We start from the raw sequence: 27,685 nt of genomic DNA, 5'->3' as shown, positions 1-27,685 counted from the left end.
TGAGCTTCTTTTTTTAAAATCCCCCTGTAACTGGGGTTTTATTTTTGGGACTTTTTTGTTTGTTTGTTTGTTTGTTCGTTTGTTTTTGTTTTTGCAATGCTGCATCTTCCAAAGCATGCTGGGAGCTAAGTGATCATTATGCGTCATGTTTTATGGGAAACTTCTATATATTCATTAAGAAGGTGGGTGGAAAGGGTTGGAGGGTGTGCATGGCTTTGTCATTAAGTGTTTACTGTACTTTTTTGAGTTGTGACATCAGCATTGCAAAGCCTATTGTCTTTTTTGAACATTTATTTTGACTTTGATATTCCTAACATATATAATTAATGTGTTTTCCTTGCAGTGCAATGCATTTTTAAGACAATCCCACCCCCACCTCACCTGAAGGCAAGCATGGGTGAAAATCAAACATGATAGAAAATAATAAGCAGGATTTCAATCTTGCATACCATGCAGTCACATTCCTGATATTTTGACTTCCCCTTTCTTGTAGGCTGCTCTAGATTTGTGGATTTCCAGCTATTTTTCAGCTTAGACATTAAAATGAAAGTGCTGTTAAGAAAACAGTTTTCATATGTATTTATTTACATACATGCATATAACTATTTTTATTTCCTATAATTCAGAGATTTATACCAAAATATATCTCCCTTTAAATAAGGTTTCTAAGTTCTTTTGACAATTAAAAGTGCTGCCATCCCCAAATGAGTTCATAGAGAATGCCTGTATGGCCCGAGTTCTTCATTCTACTGTAGAAGAGCTCAAGATACAAGGCAGAACCGGGATGAACCAAAACCAAAGTGCAAGATGCTTTCATGTGAAAAAACACTATATAAGCCTAGCCCCGGTTTATTTTTAAGATCTCTATTGTGATTCCATCAGAGTTGGTAGACTCCTTTTTAAAACTGGATACCCATGTTTAAACAAAGGACCCTCAGTTTGATTTACAAAACTTGACTTCTAAGCAGAACAGTGCATGCCATGCCGTTCTACTATAATCATACAACTAGGGTTATGTGTTTGATTTTTAACTAATTACATTATTTTCAGGACTTTAGTACACATCTTGAAGTCAGACATTATTTAACTTAAAATGATGTGAATGTTCAAAGATTTGTCTTTAAACATGGATATAGCATCTATTTCCCCATTTTTCTCTACACTGTGCCCACTTGTTTTTCCTTCATGACTTAGACAGGTCACATTTAAAGCTACAGTTATTTACCTAATTTTCTGCTTTTATGCCTTTTTCATATTTAATAACAAGAAATCACTAAATGCACTATTAGGAGGAGATGCTATCATTCTTGATGCAGCAATAGAACTTCTCCATGCAAAGCTTCTCTGTGCTGTTTTCATCTTCAGAGTGTTTTGCTCTCATTTAAGAAGTAGTAAAGTACTGAAATATGTATTAGATAAAGAAAAAGGCATATTGGATTCTTTAATAATGGAAATGTTATAATAGATGCAATTTATTGACCTATAACATTCTGTACCATGAGTCTGCTTCCCAGAGCTATAGGTTGATAGACTAGAAGTTCCCACACTGAAACAGTCACCTCACTTTCTTAAATAACAAACTTGATAGCCTTAATTCACAGCGAAATTCACAGTAACTGCCCAAAGTGATAAGGAAAAGCATGCAAGTTTGTCTTTTAGAAGAAAGTAAAATGACCCAATTGGAATAGGGGGGAAAGTTCATTTAAATAGGAATATATCTTTTGTGAGAGAAGTCTGTTATCACATAATAAGATTTTATTTAACCACTTGGGTCAAAATACCTTTTTAAAAAAAACTCAGCAAAATGGAACAGAATGATGAAGGAATGTGCTTCATGCCCATGTCAAGACAAAAGGCTCGGGAAGGAGGGCATTGCTGCGTCCTTACCAAGTAGCAGGTGTTTCAAGGGTGTTTGAGATAGGACGATCCTGCTTAGAGTAGTAGGCTAATATTTTCCCAAAGACTATATCTAACTCAAAAATTAGTTTATTTTATTATACAACTTTTGACCATGTCTTTCTCACTATTTTCACTCCTTACCTTTTAAAGGAAACTAAAACTGAATGAGACTTGTAGATTGGTGAAATTAATAGTGAAAAGGAACCATGTAAACTCCTTCTCCTGCCATTTAAGAGACATCACTCTGACTAGAAAAAATGTGCTTCTGGATCTTTTGGTTTGCTCTGGGGACTTTGAATAGAACAGAAGGAGGGCTTTGAATAGAACATGGAAGGAGGAAAAGAGACCTTTCTGAGACATGTGAATAATTACTTTGATTAGTGCCTACATGTATTTTTTTATATCTCTGTCCTTCATCCATGTTCCTGAAATGAAACTCACTTTTCTTTTATTGTGTCAAAATTACCTTCATTGTTCCAGTGTTCATAAATACATAACTGAAAATAAATGAATGGTAAAAAATGAGTGAGATATTTTCATTCCAATTGCGATTTCTGTCCCTTTATCCTCTACCCATCTATAGAAATGGCAGGCACACCAACAAGCTATCTTTAAGTCAAGCAAACCCTGAAGTTTAATTAAAGATAAGGTCTTTGTTTTGAAGGAAGTCCCGGAAAGTTGAAGGAAGACACATGAAGAGAGAAGAGACAGTGTAATAAGTGTCTTCACCAATCAACAGATCCCATTAAAGAAACCAGTGGCAGTATATGAAGTCTTCTGTTGATGGTACCATACAGAGAAGAAGGAATATCAAACCATTTTAAACCATTCCAGATCATTCCATGTGCCCCAAGATAGTTAAGAAAGATAACTCCAATGATGACTGAATATTATAAAGGGATTCAATCAGGCTGTAACATCCTCTTCACTTTCCAATGTGTCTGACCACAGGGTTGCTCTTCACCTATCGTGGTGAAGTTTGCTGACACTCAGAAGGACAAAGAGCAAAGACGCCTCCAGCAGCAGCTTGCACAGCAGATGCAACAGCTCAACACTGCCACTTGGGGGAACCTGACAGGGCTGGGCGGACTTACCCCACAGTACCTGGCGGTAAGTGCTGGAGTATGTGGGTCTGTGTGGTCTTCGTGGAGGAAAGGAATATAACTCCAAAACTGATAAAAGCTACTTGTCCATAAGTATGTCAAAAATTTACTTTCCTTACGTTTTGAGTCTTAAGGATTATGAAATCAACATTAGGGCATGGTTTTGTTAATTAAATTGATTAGCATAAGAATGTGCCAAATTTAACTGTGGCCAGTTGGCAACTGAGTAAAACCCAATACACTAGACTTCTATGGTGTTTTAAAGCATCATAAAAAAAAAAATCTCTGCTATATAAGTGATGCTGCATGCGTGATAACTGATCGTCTCAACTTTAGAGTCTAAAGATTCCAAGAGAATAGGCAGAGAACTCACCAGCTGCAGGTTCGTAGTAGGGAGATTTCAGCTTCAATCCTTATCCCCTGTCTTTCTGGTGAAGCTGTTTTGATGACCCTAATGTTTCTTTTTAGGCCAGACACAGATCTTTGAGCCATCTGGTACATTTTTCATAGTTTCTGAGTGTTTCCTTTGTATTAATCTCACTTTGTCATTGTCTTTATTGAGATACAGTAGCCAGACTTTAGGACAGTTCCTCTCTTAAGAACTAAGCTAGACACAATAGTAACCCCAAGCAAGAACATCAGAACCTCTTACTGCAGCTCTAAGTGGTAGGCAGCCTTTGTAGAGACTGTCCATGTGGGCTGGGAACCGTCAGTGAGTGCTCTGCCTCTCTGCTTTATTTACCTGTTTGGAAACCTCAACTCCATGCTACATGATTATTAATGAAGTTTAATTTTGTGCTTTTGAGACTTTTTCTTCTAGCATGAGAGTTTTAACAAGGACATGTTCACATCCTAATTCTGCCATTTCACATTTTAACTATTCCTCGAAGGTTTTACACTGTTAATAGTGGCACTATTTTGAGAGACATCTTCCCTGTTGCTTTGGAAGGGGAGATGAGGAAAGGAGGCTCTAGGAGATCTAGAGCCTTAACTGAGATAATACAGCTGCTAGTGTCTATGGCCCTTCAGTTATTTAAGTTCCCAGCTTTATCACCACCACTTCAATACCCTGCCAGGCAGAGTTTGCCATGTAGAGGAGCAGGTGGGGAGGGAGACATGCTTTTCCTGTCTCTGTCTAAACCAGTAGAAGACATATTACTGTGATTTTCTGGCTGTTTCTCCACTTCATCCTTAAAGATGCCACGGATACTTTTGCCAAGCGTATTGCTTAAATCTGCATGTATGCTGCCATGGTTGTTTCCTAGCCTGTGGTCTGGCAATTTTATTTTCAAAAAAGAATAAAAAAGTAGAATATAACCTGTAACCTAGAACTTCTCTCTTTTCCCTCCCCCAGTATTTCTCTTTCTTCTTCTTTTCCAGAAGCAATCAGTATTCTAACTCTTTTTAAACTTTCTTTTGATTTTTGAGATTATAATTAAAGCATTTCTCCCTCCCCTCTCTTCCCTCCAAACCCTCTAATATATCCCCCTTTCAAATTCATAACATCTTTTTTACTGTTATCGTATGTATATATGAATACGCACATACATATATGTTCCTAAATATAACTTGTTTTGTCCATATAATGCTACCTGTATTATGTTTTGAGTGCTGTTTGGCACTGGACAACCCATTGTGTGCTCTTCCCTGGGAAACCACTTCCCCGTCTCCCAGCTTTCCTCAGTTGCCTCTAGTTTTTTATGTAGGATTGAGGCCTCATGGGTTTTTCTCAATCCAGTATGGTATATCTATTGGTATCATCCTTGTTCAGCTCACAGTGGGCAGTCATGTTCATAAGACTTTATGGATGTAGCTAGACAACTATATCTTTGTATTTGTGAAGTATTTTATCACTGTATTATATGCTCATTTAAAAGATTTTCAATGTAAAAAATTAAAGTTATATTAATTATTTTTTCACAAATTTTTTTGTTGAGGTAGTCACAGGCCATCAGCTTAATTGTAGGTACCAAACTTTTCATTCAAGGTTACCATCATGGTTGGCCTTTTTATACTTTCTAAGTCCTGCTTCTTCTTCTACCATTTCTGAAAACCAAGACATGGGTTCCTGTCTCAGTATTATGACACATTTACCTTGCTCTGCAGCTCACAGAAATCTCTAGTATGTGTTCCTGTGACCATATCTGAAAATTGTTTCATAACCTGACAGATAATAAAATAGCCTCACTTATAGAATTGCCTTTTTATAAGCAGTAAGTAGGTTTTCTCATGTCCTACTAGCAGTCTGTTCTTAGTCATGCTTCTCTACTCTCTTTTTAAGAATTATTAATTATGCATACAGTGTTCTGCCTGCATGTACACCTGCATGCCATACATACATACATGAGGGCACCATCTCATAGGTGGTTGTGAGCCACCATGTGGTTGCTGGGAATTGAACTCAGAACCTCTGGAAAAGCAGTCAGTGCTCTTAACCTCTGAGACATCTTGCTCTTTTCATTTGAAAATCTTCTTGTCTAAAAAGACTTTTGGCCATTAAGGTACTCCCTACTTCTCTGTTAAACAGGAGTTCAAGCCTGTAATTATTGGTGATTGTTTCTTGACTTTCTAAGTAGTCTGCTTACCTTGACAGGTGTAGCTAATTCCTTAAAATACCTTCAAAGCTAATTTTACAACTTTAATTTAAAAAGAAAATATATACTATGAAGGGAGGGCTGCCACTTTTAAGCACAGTGGATGAGAAATTCAACAAATCAAACCAAAATAAGATTCTTATGTATTAAAATGGATAATCCCTAGGGTTTTTTCCTTCTCTCTTCTTGTTCACCTCTTCCTGTTGTGAGAGTTTGAGAACAGGCTGTGTGCACGTAACTGCTTGCTTCCGCACATGTAAGTTGTATCTTGTTAATCTATCTTACCAAAAGAATATCTCCACATCTACTCAGTGTCCTAAGATAGGACCTAAATTAGCCTACAGTCCAGCTAAGGTGGACAAGAATGCCTCAGAACTGGAACCATGTGCTTTACCTTCTGATGCCCACTGACTCTGCACAGCAGAAACTGTATTTTTAGAAGTGGAAAATAAAGACCTTCTCACATTAATTAATATCTTTTTAAGATTCTGACATATCTAAAATACACAGATTTGGTGTATAGTAGATAATTCCAGATTTTGGGACGTATTTTGTCTTTTTTTTCTGCTGGTAAAGACCATCTTTAAGAATGACCACTTGCTTAGCAGTGTGACTGTGACTGTAAATAGCTGTTCTTTGGTCTGAGTCAGTAAACTCGTGCTTCTGAAGAAGGATAAAGAAAACTGACTCTGGACATGGATGGGGAAGGAGCATACAAGGCACTACCTCCAGCTGAGGCACTATTGACAGTTAATGGCTGTTGTTTTCTGTCAGTGTATGGCCCTTGATATGTTGCCTGTGCTCTATGGACGGTCCCACACTCGTTTACCATGTGTGTATGGGTGACTAGGTGGACTCAGTCGGATATAAAAACAAGAAGATATGAAGTCCAGAGGTAGGATGCAGAGAGCGGATTAATGGGAGTTGGAGGAGGAAACTGCAATCAAAGTATATTATACACATGTATGAAGGTCTCAAAAAATAAATATTCTTAAATGTTACTTAATAAAAAAGAAAGGAAAAACTGAACTGGGAAGGAAAGTAGAAAAGAGGAGGGAATGGACCTTGATTGACAGAGATGAGTTATGGTAACTACTAGACTACAGAGAGTTATAATTAGTCATGCTTTGTTGGTGTCAAAAGATTTAGCACCTGGTTGTTAAAAAGAGTAAATTGATTAATTGTTTTAAGACAGCAGTGTTCGTGAGTTTCCCTAGTGTCTGTGTTTCTTAATAGAGATTAGACATTAATATGAATTTACACTTCCAACTCTGGGGACCTTCAGTCCATCAACAGGGAGTGGCAGCCAACTATGTAAAGGGAAAGGAAAACAAATCTGTACCCAATATGATGAGGAAGTTGCTTTGTCTCCATATTGCTCTGACTGAGCGCTTGTGTTCTTTTGCAGCTTCTGCAGCAGGCCACCTCCTCCAGCAACCTGGGTGCATTCAGCGGCATTCAGCAGATGGCTGGTAAGACGTGCAGCACATGCCATTCCTTTTGACCATGCTGTTTTCTGAATGTTTGCTTGTTTCGAAGGATGAAGGAAAGAGAGTACTTACCAGATAAACTAGCTTTTTGTGTCTTGGGTATTAAAATTGGAATCAGCTGCTCTGAAGTGTCTCTCTTGCCGTTGCATTGCAGATTTTGTCAGAGTATATTCTTTAGTTGTTTGTGGGGTTTTTGTAATAGGTTGATGGCTGGGAGGTTTCTGGTGATATTCCTATATCTAATGGCAGCTGAAATAATTAAATTCTCTAAGATTTTTAATAATAAGTGATCAATAAGAATGTTCTGACCTCCATAACAAAAGCCAGGATACGAGCCTACATTTGATACAGTTTGTAGTCCCTTGATAATAACAGACAATTAACACAGTGCCTTTTTTTACTTTAGTACCCAGTTAACAGAATTGTGCATCAGAAGCTTTTATGTAAAAGTATCATCTTTGTTCTCAGAAAAATCAAAGAGTGACTGTATTTGAAAAGCAGCTTATTGAAGGATTCCTTTTCATAATGAGCTATGCCAGTAGCTGCTGCACCACAGTGATTAGTGAAAGGTCAGTCCTGCTGGGCCACCTTCCCTGCTGACACCCAACCCTAGCTCAGGGCCAGGGAAGGTAGTATGTGCAGGAAATCAGAATACAGGTGCCCATTAACCTTCCAGGAGGAACAGTAGAATGTCTTTCCTTGTTTGATTCCAAAATAGGGGGAGGCAAAGAAGAGATTGGGGGCATGTTAGAATGAAGCAGTTTTATTTAATTAGGGAACACCCCTAACTAACTAAATGAAATCCACATGTATAAAATAAAGGCCAGGTTTATTTGTCACTACAGAAACTCCTATTTTCCACTTAATTTTTTTCCCAAGTGAGTACCTTTAGTTGGTTTTTATATTGTTGTTCTTGTTTTGGTTTTGTTATTGTTATTTTGCATTCTGACGAGTTTCTCTCCAGATGTATTCTGTGACTAACAGCCTAGTGGTTTGTTGTGGTCCGCAGGGTAAGGACAACTCATCAGATTGTCTAAGTTACTCAGATCTATTGTTATCACTGTAATACAGCTTTTAGATTATTCAAAAATGTATTTTTAAATTGATAACTAGTTAAATGATTGCATTATATGTAAGAAAATGTGTTAGGAAGCTAGCCTGGGACTAAGAGTGACACTAAATGACTAATGTATTTATAATCTGTGACGGAAATAGGAGAGATAGTAGTCAGATATTCAGGGAAGCTTCTATTCTTTGAAAGGAAAAAAATCCTCTCAGTGGCAAGCTGCTCAAATACATGCTAACATTTGTCATATTTTGGGTAGGTAGGCAATTTGTTTTCCTTCTAGAACAGACCCACCCATATTCAAAATTAGGGCTTTTCCACAAAGGAAGCCTCAGCCTCCCCTACTCTCAGAACTGTGTTATGCAGATAAGGTCATTTATTCCTGAGGCTTTTATTTATTTATTCCAGCATGCCTTCCCAGGTGGACAGGGTACCCTACCATCTTTCATTAGGAAGTGTGTACCATGTGTGCCTCTGCCGTGTCAGCCACAGGTCAGGATATTAGCATTTACACGTCCTGTGTGCTCCTTTGGAAACCTAGGGTATCGAGGAGTCACCCTAAAAGGTGTCATGGAGCAGATGGCTAATTTAAAGACATTCTATAAATGCTCTGGGGTTCCCAAAAAAATCCGTTTCTCGAACCTTCACCATGTTAAATTTGCCGTCCTAAGTGTGCACAAACTGTAAAACCAAATGCTGAACTGTCCATTATGGGCCAACATCTTGGCTATTTAAAGTATTAAAATGTAGGTACCAACCTCTTTTTTGTAGCTTTAGAAAAGTACTTCTCACTTAGGAGAATAATCGAGTTGCATATTTCTAAGTATTTAAAGCTTTATGGTTTGTGGTATTTTATTTTTTTAATAAAGTAATGGAATGTCTTGTCCCCAAAATAGTACTTAGCTTTGGTAGGCTAACTTTTTTTACTTGTCATTTTCCTGCTGAATCATTGTGGGCTGATCATGGTAAATGGATCAGATCAATTGCTTGCTGTTTTAATTCCTGTTCTGTTGTTGTGAAGAGACACCATGACTAAAACAACCTTAAAGCATTTAATTGGGTCTTGCTTACACTTTCGGAGGATTAGTCCATGATCATCATGGCAGGAAGCATGGTGGCAGGCAGGCATGGCATGGCACTGGAAAAATAGCTGACAACTTACATCTGGTCCATAAGCACTACTCACATGCAGCTGAGTCTGGCATGGGCTTTTGAAAACTCAAAGACCACCCTCAATGACACACCTCCTCATCCTTTCTAAACAGTCCACAACCTGGAAACCAAACATCCAAATATATAAGCCTGTAGGAACCATTCTCAGTCAAACCACTACACATGCTAACTCCTCCAGCTTCCCTAGAGTTGTTTCTTCCTCACCAGAGTATCCCTGAATACCTCAAACTGGTCAGTGCTCCAAGCCTTACTGAACTCCTAGAGAGTAAGGCCTGCCCCAGTGTATTATGGATGCAGCCAGTCCTCCTGTAAAGATACTAGAGACTATGTCTGAACAGATGAGTGAAAATAAATCTGTGAATTAACAGGCAAAAATATTATATTTGGGATGCATTCCCACTTGAGCTCAAGTTAAATGCCCATTTTTTAATTACAAAAAGGTTACCTTTAATTAAGGTAACCTTAGCCTTACCTATAAACTGAAAATCACCATTAAAACCATTGTTACTACCTTCACAAATGTATTCCTGAGAGTTTGGAGATAGTTTATCTAATATAAAACATGTTACAGAGCACATTATACATGATAAATACAGTAAAAGCCATATAATAAGGTAGAAGGTATTTAAGAAGACATTTAATCCCAGTCCCAACTGGTGTTAAGATGTTTATTGAATGATTGATAGTCTGACATAGTAAAGGTGAGGATATACACAACTCTTACTGCCAAAGAGTGTGAAGCATTCTGCAAACCAATACTATTTGGCTATGAACAACTATCAAAGTATAATAGTCTTTCAGAAGACAGAGATTTAAAAATGGTTCATTTATATGAACAAAACATTTTTCATTTGAGGAAAGAAAAAAGACAAAAGAAAACAGAAAAATAAATTTTAGATGCCACATTATTAAATAATCACATCAGTAAAGTCTGATTATTGGACCACAGACCCTGTAACTATCTACCTTTCTCTGTCAGTCACAAAAATCAGGTCACATATCCCTGCAGCTGTTACAGTTAAGAAACTATGATATCCTTGCAACTCTGTAGCACGATTAATAAAATCCCAGAGACAGATATTGGGGTTCAACCTGAAAGTCAGAAAAGCAAAACAGCTGGCCATTGACTCTTACCTCTACCTCAGTCCGAAATGGTGATCCTAACTCCAGGAATCCTCAGAATGAGACTTCCTGAGAGCTGTCTCCTCCCATTTTATATTCCTCTCTAGGGCTGGAATTAAAGACATGCGCCACTACCGCCTGTTTTCTATGGCATACTAGTGTGGCTACTGGGATTAAAGGTGTGTGTCAGCCAGGTGGTGGTGGCACACACCTCTAATCCCAGCACTCAGGAGGCAGAGGCAGGCAGATCTCTGTGACTTTGAGGCCAGCCTGGTCTACAAGAGCTAGTTGCAGGACAGGCTCCAAAGCTACAGAGAAACCCTGTCTCGAAAAACAAAATGAAATAGAAAAACAAAACAAAAAATAAATAGAAAAGGTGTGTGTCACCACTGCCCAGTCTGTAAGGCTGACCAGGGCAGCTGTTTTACTCTTTGATCTTTAGGCAAGCTTTATTTATTAAAATACAAATGAAATATCAGTACACAGCATCTCCCTATTGCTGCTGCAAGATAAGTTTAAAGTTCTACCTAATGTCTGCATCTTGGCATATATGGTAAGCCATACTTAATCATGTTCACATCATCTCCTGAAAACCTAGAGAAATCAGAAACTCTGTGTGTTGTTGAGAGCATGCGAAGGCTTTCCTGGAGTGACATGCTTCATGTATCTGTCTCTCTTATCTCTTCATGGCTGTCTCTCCTAATGAAGCTACCGGGTTTTTTTAAAAAGGAGTCTGTCTCCCTTCAAGGTTCCATCATGTTGTCATTGGTATGATAGTCTCTCCCAAGTGGTCTCAGAATGCTCATTCTTAAGGGTAGTTCCCAAGTCAGCCGCATCTGCCTGTAGCTCCAATTTATGCCATAATGAGCTATGCTTTATACTGTAGCTATATATCAGCTATATGTTTTCTTCAAAAAAATCTAAACCATTTTCCTTTGAAACTACATTTTTTGTGGTTTCTATAAAAATTAAACTTTACTAAATGTAGAATTTTAAAGCAGAAATGGATTTAGGATCAAATCTTCATAAGCTGAACCCTTTTATGTGTACTTACTGTGCTTGAAGGTAATCAATTTTATTTTACCTTTTAAAATTTTTAACAAAAACATACTCATATTTAACTCTTTTCTAGTATTTGTTCAGTGAATTTTTGAAATTTGAGAAACATGGGATCTGCAACTAACCTAAGAGTATGTATCATAGGTGAAGGAAAAAAGAATAAGGACCAAGTATGCTTTTGATTTTTAACTTCTTCATGGCTACTGTGGCACCTCAGGAGACTGTCTAATGGGAAAACAGAGGTGACACTTCAACATTTTCATTTAACCTAATTCTTTGTAACATCGCGCAGTTGTAAGAGTATACCAAAAGCAAAAGTCACCGCTTTACTACATTGCAAATTGGAAAAACAGAAGTGTGAAATGGCTAAATACGTTACCTTGACACCATAGCACCATTACCTGGAGTGATGTGGACTGGGATACAGACCTCTCAGATACCACTTATGAATAAGGAACTGTTGGCATGCCATGGAACAAGTGGACAAGTGAAGCTAAGAAGATGTAGGCTAATACATTTAACCTAAGTCATTCAACTTGTGGCTATGCACCCATATTACAAAACCAGTTCAGCCTGATATCAGAACCTGAGCTGCCTGTGCCCATAAGGCTTATGACACAGCACTGCGTCCCAGCCAGGCCATGTGTGCTCACATAAACATAAGCTCCAATAAGGTGCCTACACAGGTGGCCTACTGGGCAGATAACAAATCCCAGTTGAAAGTAGAGCCCCACAGCTGCTAAAGAAGTAGCCGCTAGGACAAATAGTAAACGGCCTCACTTCATTATGGAAAGTGTTTCCAATTTATTAGGAGTAGGCTGTAACTCACAGAGATGCGCCTGCCTCTGCCTCCCGAGTGCTGGCATTAAACGGGTGCACCATTAGTCCCTGAGAATAAACTCAATACATGACCAAGGATAACCATGAACTCATGACCTTCCTGCCTCTACCCTCTGAAGCGCCAGTATGTACTGCCACAGGCAGTTTCTGTGGTGCTGGGTATGGAACCCAGGGCTCTGTGCATGGTAAGCAAGTACTGTCCCAAGTGATCTCTGTCCTCCCCTAGGATCATAAAAGCTTGGAGACTTGAAGCTAAAGGTGAAGAATTACCTCCTGAGGAATAGGGGAACAAATAGCTTCATTTCAGATCTGACTGAGCTAACTGCAATTCCCTTCTGGAAGCCGGCTCTAAATTTTGAAAGTAATAATAAAGTGTAGTGAAACATTTGCTTAAAACAACAAAATTTTTTTCTCCTTTTGTGAATTTAAAATCCGGTCTCTGAGAAGATTGTCTGAAAGTGTCTTTCACAAGTAAAGAAGAGAGTTTCCAAAAGCAGCGTCTGGGCAGTCTCAGAGGCTGCAGTTGGAGCAGCTCCCAGAGTGAAGTGTGCTCATAGGCCCACAAAGACCCTGTGTTCTTCCCTGAGTCTCCAACAGTCCACACCACAGACACTTCCTGTGACTGTGCTAATAGGCCTTATGAGAGTGTTCTATAACCACCCATCTGTCACTTTTTAACAGACCTGATTGGCAAGCACTTGTAACAACTGACATCTGTTCTCACTTATTGATATGCAGATTTATGGTAATTGCTATGAACAATAAGACACAAAATAACCTAAGGTGAACATTAAATTAAATTTTCATGCCCTTCTCCTTATAAATAATTTTTTAATCTTAAATTTCAAGTTATAATATTGCGCATATGTTTTCTACATAATTTCTTTATTTTTGAGGAATTTTCTTATTAAATAATGAATGAAAACTTGAATCTCCTCACTCCCAAGTTTTTTCTTTTTGCCATCATCATACTAGCTCACTTTTAGATTTCCTAAAACTTAAGTATTTTGTATGTTTAGTCACCTAGATTATTGCCCTTGGTTTGAGAGGTGCCCAACTGAGCAGAACTTAAATGTGGCCATTTTTCTTCTCAGAAAAGCTGTTTGCCAAGCCAGAGCCAGCTTCCAAGAAGGGTGACAGGCGCCTTTCCGTCTGGTGCCCTTTCTTGGTGAAAGAGGAAGTATGAGTGGGGTGGGAAGAGGGCCTGCTGTAGGAACTAGGAAAGAAGGGAAGACTGGGAGCACTCCCTGCCCCATGAAGAAGTGAAAGGAAACAAGTGACTGGGAACAAGGACCATGTAAGACTGCCTGTGGACCCTGGGAGAAGACAGAGTTAGTAAAGGGCAGGAGCCATATTGCAGTCCCTCAGAACAGCTTTGGGTAGGAAGCAGTTTAAGGCAGATGGTAATCCAGTGCTCTGGGAAAGTCTGGTGATGGAAGGCAGCAGAGAAACTCTGGGAGCCTGCCCCACCCAGTTTCTTACAGAGAGCTATTACCTTTTCTCCAAACAGACAACCCTTAGAAAGAAGGGGGATGGTAAGGGAGATGTCTAATTTTGAATGAGAACACCCTGGCCCATTTGTGGCAGAAAGAACCCAAACCTGTCACCAGGGATATGCTGTTTGTCAGTGGAGGGTTGAGAAGCACCATGCCCACTAAAAGTTTTCCAAGCTCCTACTCATCATAAGATCATAACCAGTATATAACAGAGCACGAATGAGGGAATGGACTGATAGGTCCTCATCTTGACTACCTTGGCCAGTAGCTTGTGTTTGCATCGCAGTATGGTCTTTGGACCGTGTTAGCCATCCCCCAAAGTGGTATCATGGAGACTATTATTCTATCTGGCCTTTCAGTTTATCAACAAGAAAAGGTTGAAGAAGATGACAGAGACTCTCTCATGTGGTGATATGTGTGAAGGGAAAATTAGGAAGGTCACTTTGGAAGGGATACATACCCTCACTCTGAATTCATACAGGAACAGAACAGAAGAGAACCTCATTGTTGCCAACTTGGCTCCAAGACCTGTAATAAATGTCAGTATGTAAGGTAAAGGATGTCTGTCTAATAAGTATACATTTAATTAACAAATGATTGCGGAAAAACAGTGAATATTTGGTACTGGTGTATCAATAGGGGAATTAAAACAATGATTGGCTGTACAAACAATATTCTTTATAACACTTTATTAAAATTGTGTGCTATTATTCAGATCACTCATTTTATGTGAGTCTATCCATGACCTATCATGTATTCACTCTCTCTTTCTTTTTCTCTCTCTCTCTCTCTCTCTCTCTCTCTCTCTCTCTCTCTCTCTCTGTGTGTGTGTGTGTGTATGTGCGTGTGTTTATGTGTGTGTGTGTTGGTAGACTTGAACATGAGGTAGAATATAGGATACAAAACAAAGAAGTTTATGGATAACATCAGGGCTTTAAACAAGGACCTGATGTTACTAACCCATTGAATGTACTCATTCAGGCCAATTGATAAGAGCCTTCTGGCTCTGGTTCTAATACTGTGCTTCCCCTTAGGGAGAGTCCTAAGTGTACTGGAAAGGGCCCTCTGACCTGAGTCTATAATAATTGTTACTAACTGGTGCCAAATGCATGGGTGAGGTTTTAATTTCATTGCTAAGTCCTCCTCTTATATGCCCAACTGTCTGTAGAATAGTCATATGGTTCACATCTTTAGAACATTAGAAGGAACACTAGTAATAAAAGGGGACAGATGAATCTGTGCAGTGGGCCTCACTCTGCAAAATCACTCACAGTCCAGGTGCTCTTGTCACACTTGACTATAAAGCATGTTCAGCTAGCTTTCAAGAAATACAGTCTTTAGTTGGTCTGAGTGGGTCTCCACTAAAGCCAGGCAAGTCCCGTACTTCTTCCACTTTGCTAAAGTGAACCTGAAAAATTAGCCCAGTGCTTCTTAATCCCCACAGTGCTTCTAATAAATACGCCACTGTTAGACCATCACCAGAGAGACAAAGAGAGCTTTACTCCCAGACACATTTGATGGCTAGATTTCACATGTTCCATATCCTGCATCTCTGCATTGCTGCCAAAGAAGTGGGTAGCTGTTTGGATTTACACAACCCAGCAAGTCCAGTGGCTCCTGAAGGAAGGCAGGAAGTGATTTGTGACATACTGAAAACTCACTTTACATCAAACCCCTCAGGAGCTTTTTTTCAAATCAGGAGCACAAGCAAAAGAGCACAGAAGCAGTGCTATTTCTAGGGCTCAGCAGCCAGGCTCTTCTTCATGCACTCTGCTTAGGATGGGAAAACTGTCTTTCTTCCTCATAGCACATATGAACCATTATCAGGCTGCTCCTCTAAACAAGTCAAATTAGTTGAAGAGATGGTTATTGGGTATCTGGATTTGAGTCGTGAGAAGGTGTCTCTTTCTCTACAGGAAAAGACACATTGTTACTTTTACTTACTGAGACGAATCATGGGGGAAATTACCTCAGGTATTTAGAGGACCTGTTGACTGAGTAGAGAAGGGGTGAGGGGAAGAATGTTGAAAATCGAAACAGTAAAGGCAGCAGGCCAGAGCCCAGCCTCAGCCCATCTTACACTCTTGCACACTTTCGTTTGCATTCTGTCTTTTAACTTTAATAATCAGAAATTCATTCTAGTCGAAAATGTGTTGGCTGTAGGTTTAACGTGTGTGTGTGTGTGTCTGTCTGTCTGTCTACTACCACATGCATGTGTAGATCAGAGGACAGCTTGCCAGAGTTCTCTCCTTCCACAAAGTAGGCCCTGAGGATGGAGACCTCAGGTCATCAGGCTACACTTAAAATGATTTAAGGCACTGCCAATTCTTGTCCATCCTACACTGAGTTCCTACTGTGGAGACAGGATCAGATAAATCCGGAGGCATTCATCACTAACATTCGTTGAGTACTTAGATGATGCTAGAGTAATTTGCATTCATCATATTTATTTGCACAGCTCTCTACATTCAGATACAGTTCCCCTGGTCACAGAGAAATGAAGAGGCTGAGTAATTGTCTACACCTGTGTATCTGGAAAAATGACAAAGCACCTGTGTCAGCTCAGTTTCAGAGCAGGAGCATTTACACAAGGATCTTTAATTCTTCTGTAGTATCTGTGTACCTGTCAAGTTAGGGAATGCAGAGTTTACTCCAGTGCTTGTCCTGCAGCTGCCTATGCCCAGCTCTCACCATTTTCATGACAGCTACCTCATAGGTAAAAGTTTCCAGTCCCCATCACCCTGTTCGTTCAATACAGAATACTCCGTTAACTCCATAGTTACCTCTCCAGCATTGAGAGAAGACAGTTCTAAGTTAGGATAGACAGTGCCAAACTGAGCTGAGTCTACTCAGAGCTGGGTCTACTCAGAAGTACTGGATACAATGCAGGTACCCCTTCCTAACACTCCATCTCTAGAAATGAAAGATGATATTAAAGCTCAAAGGAGGTCTGAGAAACAGATCCCAGTTCCTACTCAAGTGGTGAAATCACACCTATCCTTGAAACAACTCAGATGAGCACAATATCACAGGACCAAGAGCAGGGGGTCTGTCGGGGACAGGGGCAATTTCATTTTAGAAAACAGGAAAATTTGTGCTAAGATCTCTTTTCTCTTCCTTTGCAGGCATGAATGCTTTACAATTACAGAATCTGGCAACACTGGCTGCTGCTGCAGCTGCCGCCCAAACCTCAGCCACCAGCACCAATGCAAACCCTCTCTCTACCACAAGCAGTGCCCTGGGAGCCCTCACAAGTCCCGGTAAGTGGAAGGCCTTACTCTTCCTGCACATGATGCAAGCATTCAGATGCACAGAGGCAAGGGGTGAAGCTGGATGTTCCCAGGAGAACCTTCGAAGAAAAGTTTTCAATGAGAGAATGCACATACTTCATTTTTACAAAAGTTTCCTTTTGTTCACCTGATACTTGGGTATCATTACAGCGACCTTTAGTCTCACAGTCTTGCTTTTGTGTCCCATTCTCTTAAAGGGGAAAACTCTTATCTTTCTGGTGTTGAATTTCACACCAACTCCATCCTGTACTATCGACTTTAAAATTCATGATATAATAAAGGACATTATGTCATTTATTTATGGTCACATTCTGGGCTATGTAATTGTCTTTTTCACTAAAAATTTTGTTGCCTCATTCAAGGGCTAGTATCATTTTCTTTTTTGTATAAGAAAGGCCTAATATGGTTGCTCAGATACCATAATTTGTTTTCTTTATTTTTAAAAAAGAGAAACAAAATGTTTCAACGGCTTCCTTCTCTGAATTTTCTGGGCCTTAACACATAATCTCCTCTCCTCTGTAATGTATGAGGGACTTGGCTTGGACAATCTTGCTTATAACTTTGAAAATTCCATGGCCTTCTATCATCTGTGCCCAGGTGATTAGCTTAATAGCTATAAAACTTTATTGTACTTCTGCAAGGTTTTCTTATAGAAATACAAGAAATGAAAGCTACAGGATATTACTGACCATCATTCTCAAGAACCCCAACTTCAAGAAGCAATAAGGCTTGAACATGTAAACCTGAAGGGAGAAATAGCCCTTAGATCTTTGTAAAATATTGTGTATCTTAAACATTATACCAGCTTAGTTTTGAGAGAAGACACCCAAGCAATATTTATGAGACTCTACTAGATTTAACCCTACTATGCTAAAATCTCCAAACAGCCCATAAGCATAGTGATTTAATTCTTTCAAGTATTTTAAAAATACACCGTTATTGTGTGGGGCTTCACTTTATGCAATGAATAGTATTTCCGAAAAATCAACTTTTGACAGTTTTATTTTTCAAGAAATTAACTTAACAGCTTTAATTTGATCCACAGATTTATCTGAGTAAATCCTCTGATGACTCTATGTTAACTACTTTTCTTACTCAGACAAAAACAGTTGGGGCATGGGTATTTTTGTTAGTAGTTCAAGGGTATAAGCCCTTCATGGTCGGGAAACTAGCTGGAGAACCTTGGGCTGCTGGTCACATTGTATCTACAGTCTGAAGCAAAGGACGGATGCTGGTACTCAGCTCAGCTCACGTTCTCCTTTTTATTTAGTCCCCCTTCCAGATCATAGGATGATCATAGGTGCAACCCAAATTGAGGGTAGGTCTTCTATCTTCAGTTACACATCTCTGGAATATCCCCACAGATGCAGCTGAAGGTTTGTCTTCTAGGTGGTTCTAGACCTTGTCGAGCTGGCATTATCAGTCATCACAAACATCTTTAACATTATCAGTTTCTCCCATATGAAAACAGCATTGATTTTCTTAAAATATGCTAAATGTGAAAATGTTATATTTCAGTAAATAATATCTATAAGTTATTTCACAATACTAGATACTGTTTTGTGATAGGAATATACATAATACCCAGGAGTTTTTAAGCCTTTCAGGAGACATCAAAAAATAAATGAATAAATAAATAATGTTAATTTAGGTGAGATAGGTCTGTTGATACTGATAAGAATAGAGTAACGTGTACAGTGAAGGATCCGGAAGGAGAAAATCCTTTATCAAAAGGTGACATTTGCACAAAAGCCTGAGTGGAGTGAAGGAAGCCATGTAGTTTTCAGAAAAGGACATAGGCAGGAAGGAGCTTGCAGTGACTGTAAACCAGAAAGGATGTCCTGATACTCTCAGGAATGAGTGACAAGGAGAGGAAAGAAAACAGTAAGGCTTAACTGGGTGTGGTGTCGCACACCCCTAATCCCAGCACTTAGAGAGGCAGAGGCAGGTGGATCTCTGAGTTTCACCTCTGTGAGACCAGACCAGCCTGGTCTACATAGTGAGTTCCAAGATAGCCAAAGAAAAGAGTAAGACCCTGCCCTGTCTCAAAAACGAAACAGAAGAGGCCCATGTCAGTGGATCTGTAGCCATTTGTGTTGGTCAGCTCTCCCGTCGCTGTGACAGAATGCCTCATGGAATATGGCAAAGGGAAGAAAGATTTTTTATTTGCATATGGTTTCAGAGGGTTCATTCCACAGTCATTTGGTACTGCTTTGGGGCCCATCGCAAGGAAGTTCACTGTATGTGAGAGAGTGTTGCTGAGGAGGCTATTGGCCTAATGTCAACAGGAAGTAAAGACAAAATACAGGAAGTGGCCAGGGCAAGATACAACTTCTAACAATATGCCACCAGTAATGTACTTCCTCAAGGTAGTTCTCAACTCCAGAAGTTCCTGCTTTACAAAATTATGTCACTAACTGGGGGAAAGCTCTCATCATGTTAGCCTATAGGAGACATTTCAGATTCAAACCATAGTACCGTTCCATCCAATATTTTAAAAATCATGAATTTTTATTTTTTATATTTTATTGTATTGTGTTTTTGATTTTTTTGAGACAGGGTCTAATGGTATATACCTCGCTGGTCTGGAACTTACAGAGATTAGCCTGCCTCTGCCTCACAAATACTAGATTAAAATCTTATGCTACCATGCATGGCTATGAATTTAATTTTAACCTTCTTAAAATGGAGGGTGCTCAGCCTAGAAATATGGCCTGTTTGTCAGAAGGGAATTTTAATTATATGAAAACATTCTTGTAGCCAAAGAGATAATGTATCTGAAGATGTATTTGCCTGCTTTCTGCTGTGGTCAAAATGTCCCATTAGCAAAGTGTCCTTCCCTGTCTTCCTGAAGCAGCATGCTGCCCTTGAGTAGATGATGCCACCTGACGGTCACTGAAAGTGCTTTTCCCTGCTAAGGGATGCTCTGTATAATAGCTAAAGTATTTCATTAGAACCTTTATGTGTGGCAGCAAAAACTATTTAAATCTTACATTTCGATTATTTTTTCTACATAACTAAAACATTTTTTGTTGTTGTTTAAGTAAAAATTAGTGCATTTGTCTATTTGTCTGGTTTCTATCTGGGACTCTTTCAGCGGTGTGAAATGTGATTAGCAGCATTCCTGACTCTATTCTTTATCAGGATTATCACTTATAAAGTAGTGTTAGAATCCATTCATAGGGCTAGTGCTATTATACATTTTAACAATGATAGTAGAGCGTTCTCACTGTCTGTACCATGAACGGTCACACTGTAAAATGCATGAGGCCTCATCTTCTCACTTTTACACAAGGCTTGAATGTACCCTGTGTTTAAATATGTTTCATAATTTCCAAACAAATTCATCTACAAAGGAAAGGGACAATTTAATCCCCAAACTATTAATTTTTTCATAATTGTAAATTTATCTTTTTAATTTTGCATACGAAGAAAAGGTCTCCCTACAGCATTATTATAAATGATTTTAAATAGTCTTGGCTTTAAAACATGAAAGATTAAGCCTTAATTTTTGTTTTAAAAAAAATTCCCTTAAGCAATAAATAGGTTCCTTTGTCTCGTGGCCTTGAAATAAAAATTAAAATAGTTTAAATTGCCCATGGTTAAAATAAGTGTTTCATGTAATTATCAGATAGTAGTGAGTAAAATTAGAAATTAAATCATAAAAGAATAAAAAACCAGGTAAGTGCATATTACTCTTTTTATGAGTTCCTCATAGGTCTTTTGGAGCCTAATTTAATCATGTTTCTTTTATTTTGATAGGCTAATTTTTCTTTTATTTACTTCAGTGTTCTATTTAGTTAATTAATTCCTGGGTCATTTCTTATTATCCAGTTTTCAACCTGTTTTTGAGAATGGTTTCGTTTTTATAAAAAGAGGCAATTCCTATGTCCAACAAGTAGCTAGTTATTAAAGGCAATAATATTTGTTCCCTACGTTGTTTATAGATGAGTTTTTGTCTGGTAATGTTGAGAGCTTAGAAAACAGCATTATTTATTTTCACCATATGTGAACTTTTCTTTGGCATTTTCTGTCTAAAACCTAATTCTGCAATATTGCATTCATTTCACTGACCTCCTGTTTTCTTTTATTAAGAAAAAGATGTTTTAAAATTCCCTAGATGTTTCTGTAAGTGTAGACTCAGTCAAGTGCACACTTCAAGATAATGGATAATTTCTTTCAATAGCGTAAGACATTTTAAATGCCAGGAAGCATTATTATGTTCCCACTGCTGGCTCTTCAAAGAGTTTTCCCCTTAAATTTTTGGCAGTCTTTCCCCGTCTTCAATATTATTCAAGACTAAAACAATCTCAGAGTTGCAGGGAAATGTTGCTGCGCCCTGCTGGAGCACTTGTGGTTAGAAGAGATGGAGGTGCTTCCGTGTGATTCAGACCCGATTCTGCCCTCCCCAGATAGTGATGACTGATGGGTGGGTGCTATCCTTGTTACATATCTGTGTCACTCAGGCAGGTACATATAGAACAAGATACAAAAATTGTCCCTGGCAGTTATCCTGCAGTATTTCAGTCTGGAAGAGGCTTTATCAGCTTTACTGCGTGTGTACCTTCATCATCAGAGAGGCCCCAGCGTGAGCCTTTCAGTATGTGCAAGTCCAGTGTGTTAAGATATGGCATGCAGGTGTATGCTATGACCCAGAGAGAGAGAGAAAAGACACTGAGTGATGCTGCCTCTCTGAAGCTACTGCAGTGGTGCGTGAGCTTCAGGAAGTCCAAGCCTAAACGTCCCCCAGGGACCTATTCTTCCTGCTGCCTTCCCACTCTGTCCGACCTAGTAGGGTGTAAATCTCACATCCAGCCATGACAGCAGCATACCTCATCAGTCTTCATCCTGGTGGATTCACCCTACAGGTATCTTTCCTTACAGCTCACGCTAGCCTGATAGAGACCCTTGTTTTCACTTTCTCTGTGTACTCTAAGAGCCCAAAGCAATCTACTACCCTCTGGCCATTTTCCATACTGTTGACCAACCAAACAACCCTGTTAGAACTTCAGAGTCTGAAGAACACAAACTCCTAGGTATGGCACTCCAGGTCCTGCCCGACTTTTTTCCTTTCATATCAGAAAGGTGCTGCCTCTGGGCAGCCAACACTCAAACCAAGTTATGTCTTTCTTTTCATCGAACACAGGCTTGACCATTCCACCTTTCTTCTTGCTCTTTATCTTCTAGAATCCTAGACTCCTTCCTTTAGCTCATTCTTTCTGTAAAGCTCTCAGCTATCTTCTGCTTACAGTGATGCTTGTTCTTGAGATTGCATGTAGGTACAGAGTTGACTTTTGTTGTTGTTGTTGTTATTGTTATTATTGGGACAGAATCTCCCATTAATCTGAATGTCCTGGAACTTGCTATGTAGACCATGCTGGCCTTGAACTCACGAGATCTGCCTGCCTCTGCCTCCTGAGTGCTGGGATTAAAGGTGTGTAGCATCGTGCCAGCTTAAAAGAGGCTTTAAAAAAATCATATATTACTACTTGTGTACATTGAACTGCAGTAAATTGTTTTGTGGTGGTTTCTAATTGTTTCAAATATTCTAGTACTTACATTTTAATAATCAGTGAAAATTATTTCTTCATTAGTTAAGCCTTCCATGCAGAATTGTTGTCACTCTAACTTAGTTAAGCATTTAAGTCTAGCCCTGAGTCTATAGCAGTTTGTTCAGAGGGAACTTCCAGGAAGGAGTTCCTTGATGGCAGAGGAGGAGGAGAGCGGTGTCAACATGAGGTAAGCATCCTGCGAGTGTCACCCGCTTTCTTCTCTGCTGCCAGAGTACATGCCTGATCCTCCATGTAAGTCACCATGCTGCCTTTGTAAGGCAGCCATTTAGACAGACGCCTCTGCATTACACTCCTGTCGGTGGTTCTCAACCTTCCTAATGCTGCAACCCTTTAATCCAGTTCCTCAGGTTGTGCTGACCACAACCATAAAATTATTTCATTACTACTCCATAGTTACAGCTTTTCTATTGTCATGAATCGTAATGTAAATATCCGATATGCAACCCCAAGGAATCACGACCCGCAGGTTGAGAAGCACTGTTCTTATACTAGAAACAGTTTCTCTGTTCATAATCCCTCCTTGCATTTGAAACACCACATTAGCTTCCAAAGTGTTTTTTCTAATGCTTTGATTTTTATGGATAGCCAAATGAAAACTCTACATTTGCTGTGTAAGAGCCATTCACTCTAGTCTGGTACAGTGCATGCACCTCTGAAGAGATGCTGACCCAGTCACAGTGATGTTGACAAGGTCCACTTAATGCTTGGAATTTGAGGAACCCAACATAATTATACCTTACATGTGGATAGTCAACTCTGACAGGATGCAGAGAATTAATCAATGCTAGCATCTTAGAACAAAATTATATAAGGTAGGGTTTTTTTCTTACAAGTATCTTACAAAGTGTTTCAGGATGTTCTTCTTTCATAATACAGAATATAAAATCACTATCAACTAAAAGCACTTTATTTTCAGAACTACCTACTCTAACATGGACTTTTGAAAGATGACACAGATCCGCCTTAGCAAACACCTGCTAATTACATGTGTATTGCTGATTCCATATAGCAAGGGAATGCTACACTGGTCAGAGAAAATGAGATCCATTTAGCTTAGAGTACTTTTTACTTATAATGTACTTATACTACACAGGGCTTTTTATTAGTTCATAATGAATTCATAATTAGTTCCCCTTACTCATATAAAATACCTCAGTTTCATACCCTCACCTTTGGCCCCTCATACTTACTGCTTTTCATTGCTTATCATCACAGAAATGTAATAAATCTCAAAGCAGATAAATCTCAAAGAATAGCTATTTTAGCTATTCTTGTACATGTTCTAGGTAAGCAAAGACAAGTCAGTTAGTAAATGAGCTATTTACTTGTGGGATTGAACTAGTCAAATATCTTCATACCCTTTTACTACAAATAGAGTTTGAGATTCACTTCTTGACTCATTTCCTCTTACGTTTTACTGGTTAATTTCCTGTAAGTTTCAACATTTTTGAGCTGCTTTTCTGAAAGTTTGCACGTCTGCTCTTGGTCATGACATTATGGAACCCAATGGAATCAAACATTACAGTAAGAGGTTTTTAAGTAAAATGACACTATAGTAATTTTAATTTCCTGATTAGTGTTCATTTACTCAGCATCTATTTGAGCCTGGAATTCCTTTTTCCTCTTTATTTTATATATATGAATGTTTTGTATGCATGTGCACCATATACATGCCTGCTGTCTTAGGATGTAGGAAAATGGGATCAGATCCCCTGCAGCTGGAACTGTGGATGGTTTGGGGCCAGGAATCTCTGCAAGAGCAACAAGCGCTCTAAACCACTATCCTCATTCCTGGACTTCCCTTGAGGACTTAACGTGTTAGTAGATACAGCTGGCAAAGTCTTTCCTCTTATATTGCATATGCTACAGTTAGCTTTTTGAGAACCATTATTTGCTAAGGCTCCCCATAGTAAAATAACTTCAGCAGACTTTAAGTATAAACTATAATTTCTACTCTCTTAAAAATTTTTGCATAACATTTTAATACCTAATATTAAAATTTGCAAATTGGACAGAAGGGAGGAAAGAACCTTCTTTAGTTTTCCTTATCTTCTTTAAGCTGTTTGTTTTTCTATATGTACAGTGTAACCAGGAGCTCTGGGAGTTTTTGTCCTTCTTTGGAGATTTGACAAGAAAGAACTAGAAGCACAAGGGTTTTGCCATAGGAAAGAGTCTGCCTTCACTGCTGCTTGGTAGCTTCCCAGTAGAAGCATTACATGATAACCAAGGGTGTGTGTTTTGTTTAAATTTTAAAATCTGAGGTTTTGAAAACCAAGTAGCTAGAATTTCTTCTACTGAAAGGTGATCTCTTCAGCAGGAATCAGCCACTGAGAGTGAGGGGAAAGCATGCAAATATTTCTGAACAAAAAGGTTGTGTGTGTGCACGTGCATGCGCGCACGTGCACACATGCATGCTCATGCATGCGCAACTACCTTTAAGTTACATTTTTCATCAAGAAAATGGTAAGTGGGGGCTGGAGAGAAATATTCCAGTGGTTAAAAACACGGGCTGCTCTTCCAAGTTCAATTCTTAGCACCCATATGACAACTCATAACCCTCTGAAACTTCAGTTCCAGGGGATCCCACATCTTCTGACTTCCACAGACACTAGGTACACTCGTGGTACACAAACAAACATGCAAGCAAAACACTCACACAATTAAAATAACAGTTTTTAAAGAAAGTGATTTAGAGAGTCTGAAATAGTCAAACCCACAGATAATTCTCTAATGCATTAGTATCAAATGCCAGATATTTATGTGATGCTTACAACCTAGAATAGACTTCTTAGTAGTTCTGAACTAAAGCTCACTTTATAAAGCTGAACAGCCGAGGGAATAGAGATATTTAGGCTCACCACAGAGTCATACTCAGATTTCCTCGAGTGGGTTCCATCTATGCCCCATCCTCTGTTTTGGGGACCCTGTCACTCTAAGGAGAAGCCATCCCTGTGATAACTCAGTGCATTGTTGTTTCGGGAACCCTGTCACTCTAAGGAGAAGCAGTCCCTGTGATAACTCGGTGCATTGTTGTTTTGAACACATTTAAAAAAATATTTGCAGACATTGACTCTAATTCTTTGTTTTTTGCTTTTACTGTCTCTGAATAAGTGTTAGTGATGGACTTTTTGTTTTTAACTAGTGCTTTATTGATTTTATTGAGCTATACACTTTTCTCTGTTCCCCTCATTCCCTCTCCCCTTCTACCTTCTATCATAGTCCCCATGCCCCCAATTACTCAGGAGATCATATCTTTTTCTACTCCCCATGTAGACTAGATCCATGTATGTCTCTCTTAGGGTCCTCATTGTTGTCTAGGTTCTCTAGGATTGTGAATTGTAGGCTGGTTTTCTTTGCTTTATGTCTAAAAGCCACTTATGAGTGAGTATATATGATATTTGTCTTTCTGGCTGAGTTACCTCACTCAATATGATGTTTTCTCGATATAAGTGATGGACTTTTGATCATCAGTCTCCACAGTCTTCTATATTATACATCAAATCCACACCCAATCTCCTTGTAATATTTGAGTGAACTCAAGGTATGTTTTCTGACCATCATAACCATTTAATGATATTTTTATTCTGCAGAAGTATCTATATTGTTGTGAAATACAGCTATGCATCATTCCTATCACTGGTGAAAAGTATTAAGTATTAATTGCCTAATTTTTTTCTGCAGTAGAGGGAGAGCACAAAGCATGATTCTAGTCATACCTAATATCTATTTTTAAAAAAAAAAAAAACATGAGAAACTTTTGGAACCAATGACCTCATACATGCTAAGCAAATGCTATATAGCCCAGCTGTAGCCCAGCCCTAAAGGTCTGTGAGACAACCTTTTTTCCTGGAAGTAATGGGGATTGAGCCAAGAACTTCACTCATACTGGCCAAACAAATTTTTTAAGAAGAAAAATAAAATTTTCATTTTATATGTGGATTCATGAACTCTTTTTTTGTTTTGTTTTTTGTTGTTTAAGATGGGTATCTTTGTGTAGCTCTGGTTGTTCCTGGAACTTGCTTTTGTAGACCAGGTTGGCCTCAAACTCAGAGAGATCTGCCTGTCTCAGGCTCTTGGGTGCTGGGATTAAAGGTGTGTGTGTGCCACCAGCACACAGCTCATGAACTCCTTATTAATTATATACCACAAGACACATAGAAAAATAAGCAAAACACCTCAACTTATATAATCTAGTTGTAGAGTAGTCCAGATAGGTAAAGTGCCTGCTATCAGTGACAGGAAGTATTCTGTCCTGAGGAAATGAGAAGGATATCGATAGATAAGTTGGTAGTACTAAAGCCAAAATCTTAATAATTAGTAGGAGTTTTTGCAAGTCGAAATAGAGTAAAAAAAATACATCAAATATGAATGTGTAAAATGATCTAATGAGCAAATGGATCTTCTCGTTTATTTCAAAGTATGAGATATACAGAAAACAGTAACTGTGGAGGTCCCTGGAAACTAGAGCTTAGAGCCAGAACTTGTTGTTACAGCACTGGAGAGCCATCCATGTAAGGACTTCAACCCTACAAATGCAGTCATTTGGCTCAGGTACCAATTTGATGTGAAGAACAAAAGAGAATAAGAGATGACTTTAGCATGTTCAGCTTTAGAGAGCAGTGCTTGTAGTAGAAGAGAGGTGTTTAAGGGGAAGGAAACCTCTAAAGCCTGTTAATGAACCTTGGTGGAATATATCAAACAGAAGTTGACTAGCTCATCCTCACAGCTAGAAGAGTGAATTGAAAATCAGCTACAGGACAAGCTGCTAACTTCAGCTTAAAGGAAGTCATGATAGTAGCATGAAAGAAATCAGAGGTCTGTCTGTACATCTTTAGTTTCTGTACTTGTGGGATAGACAGATAGAGCAAGAGTACACAAGAGCTGTCTAGATGATTCAGTCTCAAGAAGGCCACACAGAACAGAACTGGAAAAGGTGAGAGCAATGACATGATGGTGACATTGACATTTACGCGGCTGCTT

General features: G+C 38.9%; 1 protein-coding gene across 22 annotated transcripts in view; it reads left to right on the top strand.

Moving 5' to 3' along the window:
* Window positions 1-27,685, top strand: part of Celf2 (CUGBP Elav-like family member 2) — an 826,738-nt gene that overhangs the window by 763,342 nt on the left and 35,711 nt on the right. For all 22 annotated transcript variants that reach the window (XM_057788195.1, XM_057788197.1, XM_057788190.1 and 19 more), the window contains 3 exons: window positions 2,851-3,009; window positions 7,005-7,068; window positions 16,968-17,102. In XM_057788195.1, the coding sequence (XP_057644178.1) occupies window positions 2,851-3,009; window positions 7,005-7,068; window positions 16,968-17,102 (358 nt within the window). The remainder of the gene's footprint in view (window positions 1-2,850; window positions 3,010-7,004; window positions 7,069-16,967; window positions 17,103-27,685) is intronic.

The sequence above is a fragment of the Chionomys nivalis genome, chromosome 13 (assembly GCF_950005125.1).
Source record: "Chionomys nivalis chromosome 13, mChiNiv1.1, whole genome shotgun sequence".
Classification (NCBI taxonomy): Eukaryota; Metazoa; Chordata; class Mammalia; order Rodentia; family Cricetidae; genus Chionomys; species Chionomys nivalis.
The sequence above is the reverse complement of the archived record's forward strand: the minus strand, read 5'-3'. Positions and strand labels throughout refer to the sequence as shown.